General features: G+C 36.4%; 2 protein-coding genes across 2 annotated transcripts; both read right to left on the minus strand.

Moving 5' to 3' along the window:
* Positions 1-1,710: 1,710 nt before the first annotated feature.
* On the minus strand, positions 1,711-7,859 carry Smp_053030 (hypothetical protein; the record flags this gene model as incomplete). Its single annotated transcript, XM_018797590.1, has 4 exons — positions 1,711-2,174; positions 5,744-6,121; positions 6,835-7,056; positions 7,335-7,859. The coding sequence occupies 4 exons, from the start codon at positions 7,857-7,859 to the stop codon at positions 1,944-1,946; spliced, it is 1,356 nt and encodes a 451-aa protein (XP_018652617.1). The 3' UTR covers positions 1,711-1,943.
* A 6,181-nt stretch (positions 7,860-14,040) lies between these two features.
* Smp_053040 (snf7-related) lies at positions 14,041-20,803 on the minus strand. Its single transcript, XM_018797591.1, has 5 exons — positions 20,769-20,803; positions 19,636-19,891; positions 19,255-19,495; positions 17,799-17,949; positions 14,041-14,655 (listed from the first exon to the last, which is right to left on the minus strand). Exons 2-5 carry the CDS (start codon positions 19,809-19,811, stop codon positions 14,606-14,608), a joined length of 618 nt encoding a protein of 205 aa, XP_018652618.1. The 5' UTR covers positions 19,812-19,891; positions 20,769-20,803; the 3' UTR covers positions 14,041-14,605.
* Positions 20,804-24,110: the final 3,307 nt, after the last annotated feature.

The following is a 24,110-nucleotide window of genomic DNA, read 5'->3' on the forward strand; positions in this document are numbered from 1 at the left end:
ACCGTGTATTTAAGCTATTCAGAATGACATATTTCAAAGATCGTTCTTACTGTTGCGAAAATTAAAAGTCCACAAGGTATATATAGGTGATCAACACCTTAATTCTGCTTTCTTTAATACAGTCTCCCAAGAACTGTAAAAATTAATTCGAGATTCAACGACAAGTTAATAAGAAATGAACTGGTCATATCTTCCTAACAGTGATAGGTATTTCTTTCATTACTATATTGGTTAAAGCGTAAACAAGTGAAATTCCAAATGAAACCTTGAAAAACAGAGGGAAACTTGTTTTCTTCATCTGCTCAAAGACGACACGCCTAATTAGTGACAAAAGATCAGTAAATATAATGGATAGATGATAGATATGATAGACAATATCAGGTTTGAGTAACAGAAGCCAAATAACTCACTCAAACATGCTAATTAACTGTCACTTTCCATACTTCAATTTTTATCACAAACAAATTCCCTTTCTTCAAGCAGATCATCTTATCTTGCAGATAATGTAAAAATGGTCGGTAATTTCCTAAATAATTTAGTGGCAGATATATCTTAAACTAACAATGATTAACTGGTTTAATCATGTTGCTCGGTGCAAACAATTGGAAGCCTGTGACCGAAAACTTTTTTTATTAATAGTTAGCAAGATGTTCTTTCAATCTTGACAGAAAGAACTAATGTCCTCCGCATGATTCGAACAAGTGACATACAATGAGCCGGTTAGAGATATTACCACTGAACTATTCAGGTCCCAAATTATTTATTGGTTTAGAAATGAAAGCAGTAAATAAGCCGTCACAACCAACAACACTTTATGGACAAGTATTTTCAATAACGTATAAAAGATCGTGTAAAAATCTTAGATGTATAATGTTGTACTAAAAAACTTGAGTATTGAACATAACACTATACAGATTATTTCCAAACTACAATGTTGAGTGTGATGGGAGAATTTCCCTGATAAACTGAAAAACAACTCATGTTGCAGATCCTTCCATGCACGAAAAAACCGACACTTACTCTTCATGTTTGTTTCTCATCGATTCTTACCATGATATTGAATTGACTGGTTGAAGTTGTTGGCATAGAGCCAAAACAATACGTTATTTCTGCCTGAACTAATAGAAGCTTTCAACTCACCCTAATGATTTTCTATTAAATTAATTTTATATTAATTTTCAAAAATAACTCACAGGTGAGAACATACTCAACAGTATTAAACACTTTAATAACTGGTTTTTATATAAATCATTAAATCGATATGATAAGAGCCTAAATACCTGTTCATCAAAGACAAGTTGACGTACCCCGATAATTGAAAAATTCAGATACAAATAAATGACGACTACAGTCATGTATTTATCAGTAACTAGCTTCACAATTTTCCACAGTAACCCTAATGAAGAACAACTATGTATGGAAGTGAGGAACTTACCACTGAAGCCACTATAAATGATGAATGTTCAATATCACGAACTGATCAAAGTTGGAAATGTGGAACATTGTATCTAAGGTAGTGGTTGACAAGAAATTACGGACCTAGTTTTCATGATATTTGGCACTTGTCAATAAGGTGTGCCTGTAACTATAAGTAGATTACATTTAAATATCACATTTTTCACACGAGCATACACAGATATCTCTCATACAAAATTTAGTCATCTATTCGCCGAAGAAATGATGTACACAAAGTTGCTACGTTTTTATTTTATCGTTATAAACAATATATATATTTAATCCTGATTAGATTTGAAATTATCAGGTTAAATCTTGATACTCATATTTATTGTGTGAAAAAGTTACACATGCGGTTTATAAAATCAAAAACTATAAATTTCTTTCATATTTTTATTTCGAATACAATGAGCAAAGAACAGATAAACATCAGTTTTGGCAAAAACAAAAAAATTGAAAAACTTATAATTCAAAGCCAATTAGAATATTTAATCCTGACGAGTTAAGAAATAATTCGGATAGAAACGTAAACCAGCCTCGCTATCATCACGACAAATAAGACCAACTTCTTCAACTGCCAACAATCTTGCTTTAGCCAAAACAGGAGAGAGGTTAACTGTAAGAGCAAGTTCATCCACTGACAAACTAATGCGTTTTTCCACTAATTCTACTGTAGATTTCAATGTTTCTATTTCGTCTTCAGATGCCAGCTGAAGAACCTATAAATAAATAAATGTAGTTGGTAATCAGAAATCAATTAATGTTACTAGTAAAATACACAAAACAAACAATTAAACATTTTAGATTTTAATTGTAAAAAGTCATATCGGAAATATAAAATAAATTGATGATGTAGTTTGACCATACAGTGAATAACATTTGTACTCGATTTCTTAAACATTGAACAAAATCTTTTATTTTCTTTTTGGCTTTAGCTGGTCAGAAAAATAACATGTTCAGCAAATTATTGATTAAAGAGATAAATATGAATGAAATCAAGCAAACAGTTCTTGCCTAAACACAAACATATTTACAGTGCCATTGGGACCAATGCAAAAAAACTAAGAGGAAAAACGTAAAAGACAAATAGGTGGAAAGCGTTTCCAGCTATACTAAACATGAAAAAACTACGTGAAGAGAAAATTGGCAGGAAAAGTCAAAACCAGACGTAATAAAAAAAGCAAATGAATAAACACAGGAAGGGTCATTTTAGACTTGACAATAGAAACTAAATACAACTTCAGACAATCGTATATCTTGAGTGATTGGATGTAGTCGACTGGAAACCCTAGTCGATCTAAGTTTTACGCTAGTCAACACTCATCAGCAACGTATACTTACAATCTTGAGACAAATGGTGTTCTTCCCGGGAGATTCGAACTGGCGTCATCCATCCCCATACTGTGAGACTACCACTAGGCTATTCGGGAAGCGACTGACTTCTGAAGGACTAACATATTTACAGTGGATTGACCACTCACTACTGACTAGTGTCATACTTACTTAGTCCTTTAGTGCTGATCAATTTCTACAGCGTCGCAATTGTATATTTTCTATAAATCATGGTATTTTACATGTCAAGAAAAATCAATAAACTAATAAGACGAAAAAGTGAAATGTTTAAAGTATAACAATAGCACTAAATAGAAAATAAAAACAAATTAATAGGCGAAGTTAAAAACAAAGGTTGACAATATATTGGAAATCATTTCATGAAGGTCGACTTTAAGGATGATATAATTGTTAACATCTTTAGCAGGAAAATCTCAAAATTACTCAAAAAAAACTCCCGTATCAACTTTTAGACTAGTAATACTCAGTCGATCTATATTGATCGATAACCTAAAGAATAATCTCTTGCATCTGACCTCTTCAATTTGAACATTTCTGTGGTACTAGGTGTGTCATTCAGTCGATGCATGTTCTACTAAAGAAACAAAGAACACCGTCCTGTATGTGTGAATATAAGTAATAGTGGCTCCATAAGAAGTAAAACCATTGTGTGACATGTCATTTTATTTAAACATCCGTCATCCATAATGTTGGGGCGATCCTGAAAATTTCTCGCAATAGACAAGAAAGGTTCAGGAAACATTAAGAAACATTCTATTCAATCAGCGTTTGGCTAGAAGTTTTGCTAAAAACATTACGAAAGTAAAAAGTCACATGTAGAGTTTCTGATTGGCTGATTACTACACTGCTATGTTTAGTAGCATCCCAGAATTTTCAGAAAAACCCAAGGACTTCTAAAATACTATAAAAACCCTATATTTTCTGTACATAAATGAACCTTTGGAGTAAAGTGCTTCTCGTATATTTTACACTTTTTCTCTCGTGTTCAAGTTGCTGTGTTGACTTAGCTTGGGGTCGACGAGACTAGCTTAGGATCAGAGTATAGCGTTCAATTAACAAGACTTATCACATAACCATCTAAAAAGCGAATAGAAATCTGTAAAAGTCAGTGTGTTTTCGTTTTATTAGAATTGTTGAAATATTTGTTTGAACAATATTTACAAAAGAAACTTGTTCATACTTTTTCCATAGGTAAGTTAGTTGAGTCTGAATACTGATATAGCCTCTGACTGTAAACTTAATCTAATAATACTGATCCCCCCGACCCTGTGACCAGATATTCAAACATTTATTGACGTACACAAACTTTCTCTGTTGCCAAGCCGCGATCAGAATGAGAAGGTAAGACAGACGATGTTAACTCTATATATGACTTGAAAAATCACATTATATGCAGTATTTACAGCACAACACAAATAAAAGATTACAATATATGCCCCAAGTAGAACATTTACGATACAAAGACTAAATTACAGGTCTATCATTAAGTTATGATAACTCAAGTAAAGAAAACATCATAGCAGTGGTGCCAATGTGTCGAATGAAGGCTTACAATTAGTTTAATGTAAAAATCTACTATAAATAAATGCACATTAAAAATATAAGTACTCATCTCCTGAAAATTAGCTTTAGAACTTTGTAGTGTTTAATTTTTTGTCTCCTCTGCACAACTATATAGTGAGCAACCAACCGTTCTGCTATTTTTGATGGGATTACGAGATCACCAAAATCTGTGAACAGAAGCAAGACTCAGCGATACAATGACCAGATAAGCTAACTACTCCGATGCGTCCCAGCCCGCTAACTAGAGGGGGAAGTCCAGGTTCAGAAGAGGAAAAGTGTATTCCACAAGCACGGACAACAACAACAAACACAACTTAAGTATGCATATGCAGCATAAAAATGTCCTAGAGAAACGTCACAAAAGAGCATATTAAAAGAGATAACGAACCAATAACATTTAAGGTCTTTCCAAGTGGGAAATACAATATGAAGGTGAAAATGGGTTCTTTCGGTATGACAACTAATTCAAATAGATAAAATTACAAAGATAAACATTAACCAAGTGAGTTCTGAAGATTTAGAATCCCCAACGCGTGCTATGGTAAAATTGGGTGGAACCAGTGAACGATAAGTAATTTACCATGACAAAAGATGAAAAATAGTCTTCCGCTTACACACAAGCATTGTATTCAATTTATTTAACGGTATTACTATCGAATTATGAGGACCTAGGAATTATTTTGCCCCCAAATGCTCTGGTACGGCCGAGAGTGGGGAGAGTCGGCTCGTCCTCTCGAAATGCTCTCACATGACCACGCTTAAATAGCCTCTGCTAGAGAAGTCCTACTCATTGCTTTATCGTAGCGGGGGTGTTGTTTACGAAATTGAGAGGACGAAAAGCGAATGTCCGGCGCTTTAACCGGGTCGGTGGACACGGAGGGTTCACCTAGGGGAGTTGGAAAACCCTGATTCCAAACCAATGGTGCACATGGGTTCCAGTATCCTGAGGGAATAAATGGCGTATGAATCAATCGTTGGTCACCGGCTACCATGGGACTGCATCTCCTCACGATGCTCTACTGCCTTGTGGATCAGACCTTTAGGCCAAACGCTCCGGGTGTGGTCCCCTAAGAAAACCACCTGCTTCAGTTTGGGCACCTGGGCAGTATCACACCCTCACACATATCAAATAAGATTCGTGTGGCGCATATATATCTGGTGCCCCTTTGTACCAATATTTATGTGTTAAATAAAGGAATTATTTCACAAGAACTACACCACTTGTTACATGAAATTACCCACTGGATAGCAAAGTCCTAAAGCAAAAACATTCCATTCGAACGAAACGGAAGTAATTTTAAAAAATTACACAAGCTAAAGATTAATAGTAATAATAATATTAACAATAGACCAACAAACAAGATGCACCTACTAAAAGTCCATTTGCATAGCCCTTCAACCTTATGGGTAAATTTTCCTTATCTAAATAACGACAGGCTCTAAGTAAATCTTCCGGAGATATTAGATCCATACCTCGTGCACGATTAACTCGACAATAAGCTGTTGCTAAATCAATACAACCAATATGTAAGCGATCAGCTGAATGGTTGGAACATTGACCTTTTAGTAATGGAAAAAGTATACTTGATACCTGATGAGCTAATCGAATATAGAAAGTCGTACCGCTGAGCGATGATGGCGATGATGATGAGGATCCTCTGTCATCGCCACCACTTACGACTTCTACAACTCCCATTGAAAGCATGGCCGAACGTAGTTCAGCGATTTCATTAGCTGATAGATCACTACCCTGAAAAAGAGATTAAGTGAGACAGAAATTATTTGAATAACAAGTAGAATAATTGATGAAGACCATATATTTAAAACTAATCGATGTAACTGTAGGTCAACATTGAAATTAGTGAATGAGTAAGGAGGAAACTATATCTTATTCTATGCAAACTCAAAAAACACTGCTTTGGCATGACTGATAACTTGAAATAGAAAAGTGTTATAATTGTATTTTTGCTATATAAACGACCCAGCTATTCCTATTGCTTAGTATTCTTATACAATGACACTCGACAAGATCCCAAAATCAGAATACGTTGAACAGGAACGAAATTGTATTCAAAATAACAATGGTAAGTGAACAGCAATCACTGGTTTGAATAACGTTCATATATTTATAGTATATACATAAGAAGCTTCTAGATTTTTCTCCAATAATTTGCCCGGACTGATTGGTTTAGAATTAGCCAATCAGCGCGCAGCAACACCATCATGCATGAAACATGTTTTAATCCAATCTATGTCCCGCTAACAAAAAGTATTTCTTAGATTATGAACTAACTACGATATAATCATAATTTCTTCAAAAAATATGCGTTTTATATCAACATAAACTGGTCAGAACTGAGTACTAAATATCAAACAAAACAATGAGAAAACTTAAATCCTTACGAATAATAATGGAAAGAACCAAATATTTTGTTCGCATTTTAAAAACAAAAACACACCTACTTTTGTATCGCGAACTTTCTTAGCCAACAGACGACTTAATTTAACCATTTCACTTGCGTTGTTCATAAGTTGACTCAAATCTTCAAAAGTCTCAGCAATATTACGATCAGTTTCAACAGCACGTGCAGCTTGTTGTCTTTGAATTGCCCCAATACCTCCAGTACCAAACGACTTAGTTGTCAATTTAAAATCTGAATGATAAGACAATGTCCACAGTTTTACCTAGATTGATAACGAAAAATTCTGGTCGTTTTTAAGTAACATAAACATTAAGAAAACGTTTGACTTCAGAGTCAAGATATGTTTACTACTAGATGACAATCATAGCAAAAATGTCAACTTTACAATCATTCATATATCTTCCTCTAGTAAATTTTAATCCATAGGTAGCACAAGTGTAAAAGTGTAGATTCAGATTCATGCACTATTATATTAAACCGATTACAATTTACTAACCTTAAATAAGACAAGTTCAAAAATATATTACTTCGTAAATATACCTTTAGGACTTCGTTTAGAGACTGTAGAAATTCATGATGCCCAGCCATTGGAAAGCCTAATTTGACATGGTCTTCTTTTGAATAGCTGACAACTGCAGTCGCACTAAAAGTGATACTGTCAATTCCAGAACCGGAACCTTCAACACCTTCACACCAGTGCTCAATCCACTGCGGAGGATTCGGTAAACTTGCCAATACATTTTGTAGCGCTGCTGCAGTTAACAAACGAAGAATCAATTTCGGTGTACGGCTTACTGTCAGACTACCCCCACCCTCCTCAACCTTCACAGAAATTATAGCAGCCAATGGAAGAGCTATAAAAGAACTTGTCAGTGCTAAAGGATCAGACCATAAGATACGATGAGTTGTCAGCTTGAGTAAGCCTCCGTCGAAAGCACTTCGATTAGGTCCATCGTATAAACGGATACCAGATTTTTGTAATACTACTGATTCTTCATGTAGGCTATCTTGATTGGTAGATCCATAATTCTCAACATCGTCTGAGCACCAACGAAAACGGTCCATAAATCACACAGATGACAGATATCGTACCTATTTTTAGAAAAATGAGGTATTACGAGTTTAAAAAATTCACCAACACGAGATTAACAATAGTTATTTTATTTAACTGCGTAGGACTTTATGGACTATTCTCAAGTGACTAATAAATAATAGAACTTATGTACAAAATACCTTAGCAACATAAGATGTTTACAGCAAAATGTTATGGAAAGTTTCAGTAATCTTTGGACCCTGGAACTAAACTAACGGGACAGCAAGCCAGATAACATATACCTTGGCATTACTTATAATCACTCCTATGCAAATAATAAGACGTAAAAATAGATAACATGAAAATATGGATAAAGATACCCGAATGATGCGTTGACGTCGTTACAGACTCATAAAATGTAACGTTAAATACTCCAAATAAACTTTTAGACTGATGTGAACGAATCGGTTCAATTTTCAATGTAGATGAGCTACACTTTGTGGTAAAACGGTTTATTAATTTTTACCAAAATTCGAACCTTAATGCAACAAAATTGAACCACAAAACAAAAAGGTGAACGGTGAAGGCCACTTCTAATTTTGTTTCCTTATTACAAAACAGAAATCTAATGCTTCTAAGATTGATGTGATTAGTTTTGAAGTTAAGGCGAAAAAACAACTTCAAACTGTGGACCAATATATAGACTTGTGTATAAATTCAATACCAAGAAACTAACGGCTTTCTTAAGAAGCATAAGATAGAGGTGGAGTGTTAGTGTCCCGACCATTGCTGCAACCTTGATGTGGAGGTCGGGCTTGCTTATCGTGGTGAACCAATCGACCTATACTGGCTGGAACAATAGATCCTCAAGGTCCTACCATGCCAGACAGGTCGGTTGAAGAGCGGCAAGACTAAAAGCAGCGAACCCAAGGTCCGGAGGCGAAGTCGTACTGCTGACTGTACAGAGGTGTGACGGCAGTAAGGTGTTTCCTTCAGACAACCAGCATAACAGCGATGCTGCCTTCTCAACAAGTACGGAGCTAACACAAAAATCAAAAAACAAATAGGTCGTGCGTGACCGACCTCAAGCAGTTGTCCCTTGAGCACTGCGTTCACGCTCTCAGGTCATTAAGCCACTTCTGATCCAATTCCCTTTTTCAAGTACCTCTAGAAGAACCCTTCCACGGTGTGGGCAACCGGGAAGTGATAACTGCCCTCATACCTCCAACAGCACCCAAGATCACTGTATTCATAATTAATCTCATTCTTTAATTCCTATTATTCCTCCACCTCAACTTTCAACACTAAACTTCCTCTTTCGGCTTCTTCCTTAAATGTCACCATGGCCAACGATTCTAGTGCGCGAAACACTGTCCCAGGTCTACAAAAACCTCGCTCAAAACTACACATTGGAGCCTTCAACGTACGTACCCTATATGAAATCGGTCAACAGGCCCCCTTGACTAAGACTCTAGAATCTCGTACGATTAATGTATGCTGTGTATCCGAAATACACATCCAGGGTCCCAGTGTGGTCATTCACTTGACCTCACCTCGCCAAAATGGACAGTCGACGAAATACACTCTCCGTGTATCTGGCGACCCGTTGGCTAGTTCTCGTGGACTTGCGGATGTAGGCATAGCACTTAGTACGAGGGCAAAACATGCACTATTAGAATGGATCCCCGTTAACAATCGCCTATGTGCTGTTCGGCTAAATGGCTCCGTATGAACTCGGAAGGATATGGACACACGTTGTTGCCTTCCTGTCGTTTCTGCCTATGCTCCCACTGACTGTAGCCCGGATGAAGTGAAAGATGACTTTTATAGGAAGCTCTCTGAACTTCTTCAAAAAGCTAAGCGCTCAGACAGTGCTTGTAGCGGGTGACCTTAATGCCTAATTAGGTCACAAAGAAAGACATTTAGGTGGGTATTTTAGTATTCCGGGTCAGCGAACAGATAATGGTGATCGTCTGTTGCAACTATGCTCAGACAATCGTTTATTCTTAGCAAGTACTAATTTTAAGCATAAGGAGAGACATCGTCTAACATGGCGACCACCTGCACAAAACCAACGATGGAGAGACTCGATAGAAGACTGTCGCTCGTTCTGGAATACATGTTTAGACTCTGATAGTGCTTTAATACGAGCACGCATTTGTTTGCGCCTCACTGGACGCAGGAAAACCATACTCAAAAAGACCCATTGCAATTAAACTGAGGAATGAGAAAGCTAAAAGTAAGTTCCAGGAACAACTGAATTCACATGTAGACAGTTCTGTAAACGAGGCTGACCCAGATGTTGCTTGGAAAGATACACGAACAGCTTTGGCAACAGCTATCACATCTATTAGTAATTTAAACCAAAGTGTTCCAAGAAACCAATGGATTTCTTCTGAGTCAATCGCACTGATGGACACTTGTAAAATCATCCCATCAGGCTCTGAACACGATGAAGAGCGAAAGCAAATCAGTTCTAGTTTAATTAAAAGTCTAAGGAACGATCGTGAGCAGTGGTGGGCAATGAAAGCAAAAGAAATGGAAAAGGCAGCGGCTATAGGCAACACCAGACAACTCTTCAGACTAATAAAAGAAACCGAAATTAAGAAGTCAATTGTAAGCGAGACAATCTCGGGATGAGACGAAACTCTTATCTGCTCTCAGCCCAGACGTTTAGACCGATGGGCGGAACACTTTAGAGAACAGTTTAGCTGGCTTTCAGCTACTCTACGGTTACCCACCATTCCCAAACAGTCGGAATGGAACATTGAAGTAGGTCCACCGACTCTACTTGAAGTTCAAAAGGCTATAGCTAATCTGAAACGAGGAAGAGTAGCTGCTCCAGATTGATTGGCTCTTGATGTTTTTAAATATGGTGGTCCAATTTAAGCGATTAAGTTGACTAATATTTCGGCTAAAATCTGGGAGTTGGGCGTAATCCCACCTGACTGGTCACAATCACTTATTGTACCAATATATAAGGCGTCAAAATCATCCTGTGATAAGCACAGATAGATTAGTTTGACTAATATAGCATCTAAAATACTGGCCTCAATGATTATCGGGCGCCCAACAAAGACTCGTGGACTGCAAACACGAGAAAATCAGGCTGGCTTCAGACTTGGTCGTGGCTGCATCGACCACATATTCACTATTCGTCAGGTCTTAGAACACAGACATGTTTATCGGCGTCCAACAATGATAGATTCTCTTGACTTAAAAGCAGCACTTAACTCTGTAGACTGAGAGGTTCTCCGGCAGTGTCCATTATTGAAAGGTGAACCTCAGAAGTACATAAACCTTGTAAAGGCTCTTTACTCGAACACTACTAGTCGAGTGAGAGCTTATGGCGAACTGTCATCTGATTGTACAACATCAAGTGGTGTCCGACAAGGCTGTCCACTATCCCCGTTTTTGTTTAACTTCATTATAGACCTACTGATGGAAATAACACTCTCGTCGACTGAGTTTTCAGGAATTGATCTCCTACCAGGAGGTCCACTTATCGACTTAGAATACGCAGATGACACAGTCCCGTTTGGTGAAGACGCTCATAAAATGCAGAGTCTTCTGCTAGCACAGAGTAACAATGCCAAGATGTTTGGATGCATTTCTTCCTCTCTAAATGCAAATTGTTACTCCAGGACTGGCCTGCGTCAACACCTGAACTAAGGATAGGGAGTGAAGTAGTCGAACGCGTCGACAACTTCACTTATCTTGGAAGTCTGATCAGCCCTAATGGGTTGGTGTCTGACGAAATCTTAGCACGGATTCAAAAGGCTCGTTTGGCTTTTGCCAACTTACGTCACCTATGGCGAAGACGAGATATCCGTCTATCAATTAAGGGACGAGTATATTGCGCAGCAGTTTGCTCTGTTCTACTTTACGGCTGCGAAACGTAGCCATTAAGAGTAGAGGATACTCGCAAGTTACTAGTATGTGACCACAGATGCCTTAGAAATATTGCTCGCATCTGCTGAGATCACCGGGTAAGTAATAGTGAGGTTAGACGCAGGGTATTAGGGAATGATGGTAAATCAGTTGATGAGGTTATGAATCCTCATCAACTGAAATGGTTAGGCCACGTGTTACGTATGCCTGAACACCGATTACCAGGACGCGCAATGCTGACTAGTATTGGGGGTGGTTGGAAGAGAGTTAGGGGCGACCAAACCAAAACGTGACATCAGTGCTTGAAGTCACTAACTTCTATTCTGAGCCATGTTGGTAGATGCAGACTACTTGGTTGGGGTCCGCGTGACTACCGTAACCAATGGTTGGAGACCCTAGGTGACATGGCTCAGAATCGATCACAATGGCGTCGGTATATACATTCTCTGTCTTCCCTTAAACTATAAGATTAAGATTGCTTCATATCTTTCTTTCTTCCTGTACTATGTCCTTATATACAATCTTTATTTTATATATTACCACCATTAAATTAACTATTTCTATGAATTCTGTGTTGATCTTGTTGTGCCGATAAGGTATGGCAACTTCGACCGATGCATATATGTGCCTGGTCCTACGTTGTAGCTGACTGACTGGAATGTTATTATAACTGTTGGATACAGAAAATTCTTGACGTCAATGAGAGTTAACCTAGGAACTTTAGAGGATAAATGGAAAAGGGTTACTAACGATATTTTCCATACATAAAAACCCAGTCGGCAAATGGCTATTACTGATTTGAAGTTTTAAGGTACTTTTTGTATCAAGCTTCAGGAACTACTGAGTTCCGATCTCGAAATAATCTAAAACAATTACTTATAGCTAAGACTATAAACCTGACGGTTTACAGTAGAAAGTCAAGATTAGAATAATAATCAGGATAGGCAATGAAACACTTGTCATCTTTTTATGAGATTTTTTTGTCAAGTTGCATTAGACTCAACAATTCTCGATTTAATAGTAGTGGAGTCAATTATAACAAAGGATAAAAATTAAGTAACTAAAAGTCGCCATATGAATCACACCATACAGAGCATACCTATTCGATAAAAGAAATATTAACCAGCGAACTAGATGTTAATAATCCACCAAGCAAAATTTGGATTTGTTCGTCTAGTGAGTACAACTGGATTGACAAGTAACATCTGTGTTAAAACTTTCTCAAGTCCCTTTTTACAAAATCCTCAAAATTTAGTCAACAAAAATCCGAGAAATAACGACACAATAAAAACCGAATTTTAATTGAGTTCATGAACCGATCAGTGTTAGACAGCCATTGAAAACCTATAAGCACTCAACGGCCGTTTCATACCAGTATGGGACTCCTCAGTAGTGGACATCCACAATACCGCACACATGATTCGAACCCAGGACCTTCGGTCTCTCGCGCGAACGTTTAACCTCTAGACCACTGAGCCAGCATACAACGATGTTCATGTCCAACTTAAACCAATCCACGATATTGCGCGACCACCTTCCATCGGCTTCGGTGAGTAACTGCTTCACACTCGACACGGCTGAACTCCACTGGTCACGGCTTCTCACTAGAACTACGACAATTACTTCTCAAAGCTAGTCACTAGTGAGCACATGATAATTATCAACATAGGATTGTGGAGATTGTTGAGTTTTAATTGAGTTCATGAACCGATCAACGGAATTACCAAAAAATGTCTAATTATGGGAAAAAATGGCGATCAATATCTAGAATATAAGTACCATATGTTTCCATGAGACTTTCTCAATTCATATGAATGAAATTTTACACAAACTATACAATTCAATAGTTAACCGTAACCACTACAAAAAGACATTTAATCACATCTTCGTAAGGAATATTTAGTCAGGTCTAATAAACCAATAAATAGACGACAATAAAACAGTTCAAAGTTAAACCTAGAGCTAATTGTGGAACGCTAATTTTAAGGATTAAAAGCAAACGGCAGCTACTACTTATTAACCGTCGTGTGATTTTAATTCAGTACAATATCCAGCATCAGTTTTACAATAATTCAGTGAAAAAATCAGTTGCATTCGCGCTAGTTCATTTACGCATGATATTTAATAACTAATCATCAAATGATATTAAAATCCACACACACAAGCGTATTTGGTTACAGTTGAATTTTCGGAAAGTAAATAAAATCGCCATGTCGTCAGCTATGTCTACCTCCTTGTGTTGTGCAAAATCTATTTTGGGTGTTTTAAGTGCAATTTTGGGGCGGTTATGTGATTTTCAACCAAAAACGCAGAATTCATTCATAAACTAAATAAACGTGATTTAAGATAACCTTGTATCCTAGCTTTAACGAATTTTACCATTATTATTGTAGCTATTTTTGAAGAATTATTTATAACTACAGATTACATTTCGTTTTTTACAAGAACAGATGAAGATAAAATATCCGTTTTTTTAAGCAGAGTCGTGTTGTGCAGTGCTTTTCTATTGGTTTCATACTTAAAAATCCATGCATTACTCTGAAATGTAATCAACTTGTGTAACACATACAAAAATACATACACACAAAAAAATAATCTACATTGAAAGTAGTACCAAGTGATGAATAGGGATGCATACTGTATTTCACAGCAAAAGGGAAGACACCAATATAATGCATATATTATGTGAATGATTCAAGAAAGGGGTAAGCATAACAATAGTAATAATGACATTATCACTATACAAATTTCTGTACAATGGGAAGCATTGTATGTAAATAAGTAAAATAAGTAAATTCAACTGTATAAATAAAGAATTTGTTCCATTTCAGTTTTCAATAATTAAAGCATTTGTATTCCTATCAGATAATTTAATGATATTTTCAATCTAACTCCCAACTGCTAATGCTTCTCTGCTTAGCTCTCTGCGTGCAGGATCTAAAATGATACACAGATTAAAGGAATTTATATGTAGTGAATATGAGAATTAAGATGTTTATAACTCAGGATAAGGATTTTTGAGGTGTTAATTTTTGTGAGCTGCATGGTTTGGTTGTGAAAAGAAAGACTTCTTTTGGAAGTTGTGCTAATGGTTTTCCTTAGAAGAACAACCAAAGTTTCACAACTAAACTATCCGGCTCAGAGAACACTTGGAACACGAAAGTTCCGCATTATATACAAATGAAAAAATCAATGTAGAGTATTGCACGTCACCAACTGTTATGTTTACAAGCTAACAAAATATACTATCAATGTTTTAAACCACCAGAAGACAGATAAGTTTTATTTGATGTGAAAATTAACACTGAAGCGAATTGGGATGCTGCTTTAGTCGAAAACAGAAATGAAGTGTATCGTATACCGGGTGTCCGAGACACATGTCTGTAAACTAACTGGCTGGAAGCCAGAAAATGGTAGTAGAGCAACATGTCGTGGTAGTCAAAACTACTTCATTTTAAATCATAAGGTTACAGGCTAAAACCACACTATTAACTTTTGTTTGTATAGCAGGGTAAAATAACTGTCATAGAAAAGCATGGAAAAAATCTGGATATACAAACATGGCGGCCTGCTTGAACATCTGGGCTACCTGTTCCTGTCATCTAGATATTTCAATAAGTAATCTAATTTTGTTTGTTTTAATATATCATTATGGCTATTAATCGCACAACCTATTCAGGTGCGTTTCTGAAAAGTGTACAACCTTTCGTTGTACAAGTTGCAAAAGGCCCAATCAGAAATATTGTGGTCGCTGGCAATATGCATTGAAAAGAATGTACATTATTTAGATGTCAATTGAGTGGACTGATAACTTCTAGCTGGCGATTACTCAATATTTATCGTCAGGATCGACCAAGAAGCAAGAAACGGAAACTTGTTGAAATACATTGCGCTGAGAATTCTATATTGTACCAAAAATGTAATATTGAATAAAGCTAATAATAATAAGAAGAAGAAGAATAAGAATAATAATAATGTACAACAAAATTTTAATAAACTAATAGTAAAATGTAAAAAACTAACAGGATACCAAACAAACTGTAAGATAGAGAAAATTGAGGCCTGATAGGACAGAATGAGAATGTCTTACACCACTTAGTGATCTATCCAAGTAAACAACTGCCCTATGAAAAATCGGTCACCAATCATACAATATGCAATATATTGTATCGTATACTTTTAGTTTTATTTATTTATTTAAACACATAAATATTGGTACAAAGGGGCACCAGATATATATGCGCCACACAAATTTTATTTGATATGTGTGAGGGTGTGATACTGCCCAGGTGCCCAAACTGAAGCAGGTGGTTTTCTTAGGGGACCACACCCGGAGCGTTTGGCCTAAAGGTCTGATCCACAAGGCAGTAGAGCATCGTGAGGAGATGCAGTCCTATGGTAGCCGGTGACCAACGATTGATTCATACGCCATTTATTCCCTCAGGATACTGGAACCCATGTGCACCATTGGTTTGGAATCAGGGTTTTCCAACTCCCCTAGGTGAACCCTCCGTGTCCACCGACCCGGTTAAAGCGCCGGACATTCGCTTTTCGTCCTCTCAATTTCGTAAACAACACCCCCGCTACGATAAGGCAATGAGTAGGACTTCTCTAGCAGAGGCTATTTAAGCGTGGTCATGTGAGAGCATTTCGAGAGGACGAGCCGACTCTCCCCACTCTCGGCCGTACCAGTACATGTAAACCATAAACCTAGTTTACTTTTACACTGCAAATGTCTTTTATAACCATATAAAAACAAGAATTAACATCTTATGACCGTAATAAATAAGACCTATGTTAGTGGAATATGGATTGGATTAAAGCACCTTCCATGCAAGATTATGTTGGGGCACGCTAATTGGCTATTTCTTAACCAATCAGCATCAATAGATGCTTGGGGAAGACTCTAGAATCTTCTCATGTAAAAACTATGAATATACTAACGTTTTTCTCATTGTAATTCCTACTTCAATCTACCCTTGTTATTTGGAATACAATTTCGTTCCTGTTCAACCTTGTTTTGATTTGGGGACTTTTCGAGTGAATTATTGTCCAAGAATACAAAGCAATAGGAATAGCTGGGTTATAATAAGAGAAATTATAACATCTTACAATAACCAGTACGCACTGTGACCTATTTCCAATCCCTTTAAGACAAGTCTGACAGTAAAAATGACTGGAGCAGGTAAAGATAACAGATGCAAAAAAACAGCATCCGTTAAAACAGTACACTTTTAAAATTGCGTCAAAAAATTAAACAAATATATTTTTAGAAAAAGGTAAGCTGAATACAGACTCAAAAAGGAAATGGTGCGAATACGAGAACGGTTTACTATACATAACGAAAAAATACAACTTAATATTCTTCTAATCTTCAGTATTCCTTGAACACAACTTCATTCGACTGGTCCCAAATCAAAGCAAGAATTGGAAGCAAGAAAAAATATTTTCCAAAAAGCGAACAGTCGAAGTCAGTATATTAACGATATTAGGGCTTATATAAACGTTATACAAGAACTTTCTGATGTCTTCGCACTTTACCTACTAGCATTGGTCGGGTGAAAATGGATCTTGTCTCCAAAATACATTAATCAAAACACTGCCCTGCTGACACAACTGTAGTAAGAGTTGGGTACAACACAACAGGAATATATTATGTAACTATCAAGCAATCATTAGAAGACAAGCTACATATTAAACTCTATTATCCCAATTGGATTTCCCAACATTATCATGATTACCCACGAACCCAGATGACTAAAGGTAAGGAGTACAGTGTTTGAAACGCATATGTATTCAGATTCTGAACGTACTATTGTTTTTTGCTATTCATCCATACAGTTATGAGAATTGTAAACCGACTGTACATGATACATAATGGAGCTCACTTGTATGTATTATGAAAGACTGAGTGAGATCATTAATCTCTACCCATTGTACGGATGACATTATCCTAACCAGTTTTGTCCAATATTTAACCTTTTCGAGCACCAAACACTACCTTTCTGTGTGTATCAGTATTAGCTTACAGTAACCAAACATAAATAATAGGAGACATAAATAGATTTTATGTGAGTTACCTTTCGATTTTTTTTCAACAAACTGATCTATGGGATGATCAGGCACACGTGGGAGATCGATAACTTCAGGTTCTACGAGACGAGTTAATTCACACTCAATCTCGTGGTAATCATTAGAGGACAGACCGCCAGAAACGATATCATCTAACTCCTAAAAAAGAAAAGAATATGTCATTTTAAGTGACTTCCGAATAGTGTCATTTCTTGATCTGTTTACAATCAGTTATTATTTTATCCCGGTGATCTGGTGATTGAATTACTCGACTTCCAACTAATAGGTCATAAGTCCCAATTCAATTGCATCTACCACAGTTTCAGGCAGTCTGGTAGCATAATTAGGCCCCATATTAAAATATTGACTTAAAGTTGAGTGCATAATCCTACATTCGGTAAATGAACCGCACCATATTATAATAGTTTTGACAGTTATGAGAAAACGGTTAAAGCTAAACAGTTAATAGTCATGCGCACTGAAAGAAGCAATAGTACAATATTTCCTGGTTAAATACATAATTCATAGTGTGAATCATATTGACAGAAATTATAAAATAGTTAACATGTATTGATACTAACAATAAATATATTTTTGTGATACTCCAATAAGTTGAAAATCGTATTTCCAATGTTTCGTGATTTAATGTGAGCCGCTTCTTCAGAGCAAATAAATGACGGAAATGAAAGTCACGCAAGTTCAAATAGTACAAAGCGAACAACGCGGAATATTTTTAGTATGGTCAAAATCATAATAGGTCTGAAGGTGGAAACGTCAAGTTATTTTGGTCACAGTGATTCTATATAACATGTTACTCTAGTAATTTGTGCGTAACAAGGTGGATGTGGGGAATCTATTCACATGTAATATAAAGTGGTGGGGTTAATATTGAGTGTGTGTATGTGTGTAGACTGTGTGGGAAGTGAATAAGGTCACATGTGGTTGTTTGGATAAACAGTCTAGGCTGGATGAATAGCCAGGCGTTCTATTCTATCGCTGATTTCACTTGTGAATTTTTCAATTTTACAGAATTGCTAAAAGGTCTAACTTACGTGTTCCTTAGCACAAGTCGAGATCTCATGGGCAAGACTCTCCAATGAAGAATGCATCACGATCACTTTGTGTAGGTGTAAACGGGATCTTATCACTTATTTTAACTAAAGCATCTCTTAGCTTTCTATAAAGGAAGTTCCAATTTTACAAGTTCCCAAAATCTGTTGTAATTCTTCTGTAGTACCTTAGCAGTAAAGTAAAACCACTAACAATCCAAGATCCTTCGACAGAAATGTTACTCACAGTTGACATTAATTTCTTGAATCTCATATTGGAGATGTATACAGTAGGCTACACACTTATTTATGACAAACATCCTGAGTACTTAGACGTAACAACATAAACACTTCACACAACGGTCTGATATTAAAACAAAACAACCACATAAATGTTTGATTTATGAGAGCTTACACGTTGATATTCCACAGCATCATGAGCTTCTGACATAATCCGTTCGGCATCATCTAACGACATTACCTTTTGGATATCCTGAAGAGCCTTATTCCCGCACTTTAACCCATCTAAAACATCCACTTCTATTTGAGCAAATTCGATGTCATTGACAAGTTGTTCGATGTTTGATAGTTGAATACCAGTTTTATGTATGAGGTTTTCAAGATACCTCTTCTTTTTCAGCAGCAGCAGAGCCCGCCTGGGAAAGAAAATACGAATTAGAACTGACTATTGGCAGAAATCCAAACCCCTCAGATATGTAAGTAACATCAAGAATTATTAATAATGACTCAGATACCTGTTCTAATGTCATCACAAGGGTTAAACGAAGAAACTCACTCCTTTTTACCTTGCCTAATAAGTTCCTTGGCAAGAACTTTTTCATTTTCTATTTGGTTATCTAGCTTATTGGACATCTGACTGAGTTTGTCACGTTGCCTCTTCAACCTTAAAATGGCTTTGTCTTGTTCCGTGATTCTGGACCGATTTTTGCGTCTTGAAAAGAGTGAACCCATTTAGCTGACACCTTTCAAGCCTTGATAAATTGGCACTTGATAAGCTCTTTATTGTTGTATCCGGTGATTTGGTGGTGACACTGAAACGCGTAGTTGGAAAATAAACAAGACTGCAATGACAAAATGATGAATGTTTATACTCAAACGAGGAGAATACTTCAAATGTTAATATGACGAACAAACCGATAAGTACTACCTTAGAATTTGAAGAACGGCTTGCTGAATTTTACATATGTGGATAAAGTACTACTTGGAAATAATTAGGTTTGAAACTAATCAACACAAAGCCTGAAACCAATATTCACCAACCCGTTCCCAAACTACAATGTCAGGGGATGAAATCGACATGAATAAAGAAGCCTAAATAATGGTGTTATATTAAGACGGCGCAAATAATGTGGTTGATAGGAAAAGAAATAAATATATGGATATTCCGTCTCACTAGCTAGATGAAAACAAACAACAGATGCATCTGGGCCCTTCGGACCGATACCGGGACACCAGGTTGATATGAAGGAAATTTTAAGCTTTTACTATATTAAAAAAGTATGTTTATGGAGGCGAAAACGACGGTTCTATATGGAGAACACCATAGAGAGATGAACATGAATTTTACTTTACATTAGGGGAGTATTAACTACTATTTATTATACGGTGCTTTTATGAACAAATTTGTTTAGGCATTCAGAGCTTAAACCCGGGAAAGACATTCTCAAGGACTTCGCGACTCGGACAATATCCAGTACATGCTTTTTTCAAAACATGTCTAACTCAAGCAACTCTCCAGGTTAATATTAGTTATCGAGTAAATACGTTAACATTTAACTGTGCTAACAATCAAATGTGGATTCAAACTAGACCTCTGAGCAGTTGTATAAAAACAACACGTTTTTATAGCTTGATAAAGGAAACGATAATGTAGAATCCGTTCACCAGAGAAAACTCAGACATTCTTACTTGAAATCTACACACGCCGTCCGAAACAAGTCGACGTAGTAGCGACAAATTGAAGGCAACCGCATTGTCCAACATTCAATGCCCGCTAAGCAAACTTCCACAAATCGATTGGTTTCCTTTTCACTGTTAAAGCCCTTCGGTAGTTAGGATCAGCAGCTACCATATTACAGATGAGGAAGTTAATTCTATGCGATATGAAATTTCATGAAATTAGAATTTAAGATGTAGAAGCGCAAAACAATAAGGAGTGGATGCAGAAAAATCAATCATTTTATACACGCCCGTCACAAAGATATTGGACATATTAGAAGAGATGATGGTTGAAATCAGTAAGTAAACAGTTTAAACACATAATGTTAACATGAAAATGTTTTAAGACAACAAATAGCGAGAAGTATCAGAGAACGAGGTGAGCAGAAATCGGCCAGTTATTGTTTGTTCCTTAGTACAACTACTCGCTTCATAGAGCTCTTCTATGTTTGTTCCAAGAGATTCGTATCCCTTTTATGGAGAGGAGGTGCTATATTGTTATGGATCTGATATGAGTGGATTTTGATTGTGAACACTTCCAGAAACAACATTTATTATGAACAGCAGTGACAGACTCAATACATTGTGGAAGCCTTAGGGATAAGTACATTTTGTAACTGTAAAAGATAGACAGCGCTATGACTCCAACACTCCGACTCCCAAATTTCTATCACACTGACTTTGAATTATGACTTGATCAACTAAAGCATTATTCCACGATACATGATATGAAGTATGAGGGTATTCGCCACCAAGCTTTGTTCTCTGTACTCCCTATCTCAGTTCCCAAACAATGTAACTTAATTTTGAGTCCTCCAACGTAACAAGCATACACCATTTTAAGACGTGAGGTAATGAATTGTACATCATTGCCAGACGGTCAAAGAATCCATAGGCGTTTGCAACAGTCACAGTTCTTACATCAACTCCAAATCTTAGTTGAAGCAATCCAAAAGTGGAAATGGATACAAGTTTTGAGATTAATAGTCTAGCTCATCATTAGTGCATTTACCTTTGTTACTATAATAATAGATCCAATCCCAAAACTGTAGATATGTCATGATGCAACTACATAATCTGTTAGGTCCATTTTTAAGGATTTGTGTGTGAAAATCCCTCCTGTAGTTTATTGCTATTGATTTCCTCAGTTGTACATTTTGTTAGTCTTTTCGATTCCATTTGAGATGGTATTATTTGTATTTTATCATAGTTTTTATTCCCCTTACGCCTCCACTGAGTTTCCATGTTTCTTTCTGAACTGCATTTATATTGTTTTAGTTGATGCTTAGTCTTGGCTGCAGCCATATTGATTTGCTCCCCCTTTAATCGTGTTGCTTTCACTGACTGGAACTGTGTATTTTTGATTGCGAATTGAAGCACTCTTCTAGAAGTGGAAACACTCTGTGTTATAAGGCAACCAAATATTATCATTAGAACGGATCTGTACGTAATCTATCGAGAAAGGATAGAATAACATCTATTCTGTGAGCTTGAATTAATACTGATTGAACAATGATTGGTTGAATAATTAGATGGTATTATTTGTTTAAGTAATAATGTACATTTATATATATAATGATACCAATGTACTAATGCCAAAATAAACCATATTTCTACAATACGCCTTAAACAAGTCGATTTGTGAGACTATACTAGTACGTTTTAAGGGATCTATGAGGTCGCGTGTGTGTGGCAGAAGGATTCCTTCATTTTGACGTTAATAATCACCAGTTACACAATAATCATTACTGTCCATTTTTAGGACGATATGAAAAGGAAATACACACTGGATGCTTTATTGACGAATAGATCTTAAATCTGTCAAGTCGTTCTTGGAACGCAAGCGGTCCCATAGTCATGATGTGATGTGTAACATCGCTACTTACGCGAGTTGGTTAAAGCCACTTGTTTTACAGTTCGAGGTACTTGTCAGGTCACAGTTGAAAATATGGATTGATTGTACGTTTAACAGTGACCAGCTCTGTAGTCAAATTTACCAAATATCGTTTCATTTTTATCTTAATGTGTAATTTACCTATTGACCAGTACATATTCTGATTAAATACTATAAGGGTACCATGTTCTCCACGATATCTGAAGGTCTTTAATCCAATTCCATTCGGGTTCATGGATGCTCGTTACTGGTAAATCATCCCAAAACGAGAAGAAACTACCATCCTCAACGCTATCTAGTTGTCTTCACTTGGCATCAACTAATCTACAGGTTTAAATTATTTATTGTGTCAAAGACCACATAATTTATTCGCGAGTTAACTTTGAACAAGTATAAAACGAACTTATTTTTACTCAGTTTTCACTGAGACATGATCTGAAATATGAGTAGAGATTATGTATGATTTCGCTTCTACACCAAAAGTCAGATTCAGTGTAGGATCCTACAAAAGCTGTTTCTTGTTAATCCAAAGGTTCTTAATAAATAGTATCCTCTACGAAGCTGCCAATAAAGTAAACACTAGCTGGCATTATCTTTAGTATTTAGGGTTAGCTATCTTGATCCTAACTTGGCAAGTAGTATAAGCTAATTACATTGAACCATTAAACAGAGGTGGTAATGGAGGATAAACACTCCTAGAATCGCGTGCCATTTTGTCAGACCTATTGATGAGGATGTAAGTAAGCTACATATCGTGAGTGCTGCAAACTTACTAGCTACTGACAAGTTTGATTATTCATGTACTGATTATGATTTGGCTTGGTTAACTATGTATTTTTTTAAAATCTTCATAATTCACTGACTAATTCTTTATTTCTGATCTCTGCGCTTTTTGGTCGAATTCAGTAGTTTCATTTTTAGTTCTAAGTGTGGATTGAAACTTCCGTCAACGGTAGCTTGAGCATAAAAAATAACAAGTAAATACGGCCTAGAGATTTGAAGTCTGTTTGTTAATTGAATAATGATAAAACTTTCGGTCAATTCTATAGGTATGTAGTCTTATTGAGCTTGTATTCAAGCTTCAAAATGCATTTACCTTTATTCTATTTTCCCTCCATTCCTCTCGTTTTATCCTCAAGCCATGAATACGAATTATTATACATGCACTTGAAATACGGCTTTCATTAGTTATCTGTTCCACTGATATGAAAATGTATATCACTGGTACTTGTCCACACACTACATTGTCATTACCTGTAAGCTGTTTGTTGGTAAAGTACGATTAAGTGGATATACTTCAGCTTGTTTTTGTCCTTAGTAGTTAAAATGTTCAACTGTAATTTCCAAAATTCATTTTACCCAATAGGTTTTTTTTGTATTGTTTTGGAATACCTATATTAATCAGGCCCTCATCAATA

Source organism: Schistosoma mansoni, chromosome 5 (assembly GCF_000237925.1).
Source record: "Schistosoma mansoni strain Puerto Rico chromosome 5, complete genome".
NCBI lineage: Eukaryota > Metazoa > Platyhelminthes > Trematoda > Strigeidida > Schistosomatidae > Schistosoma > Schistosoma mansoni.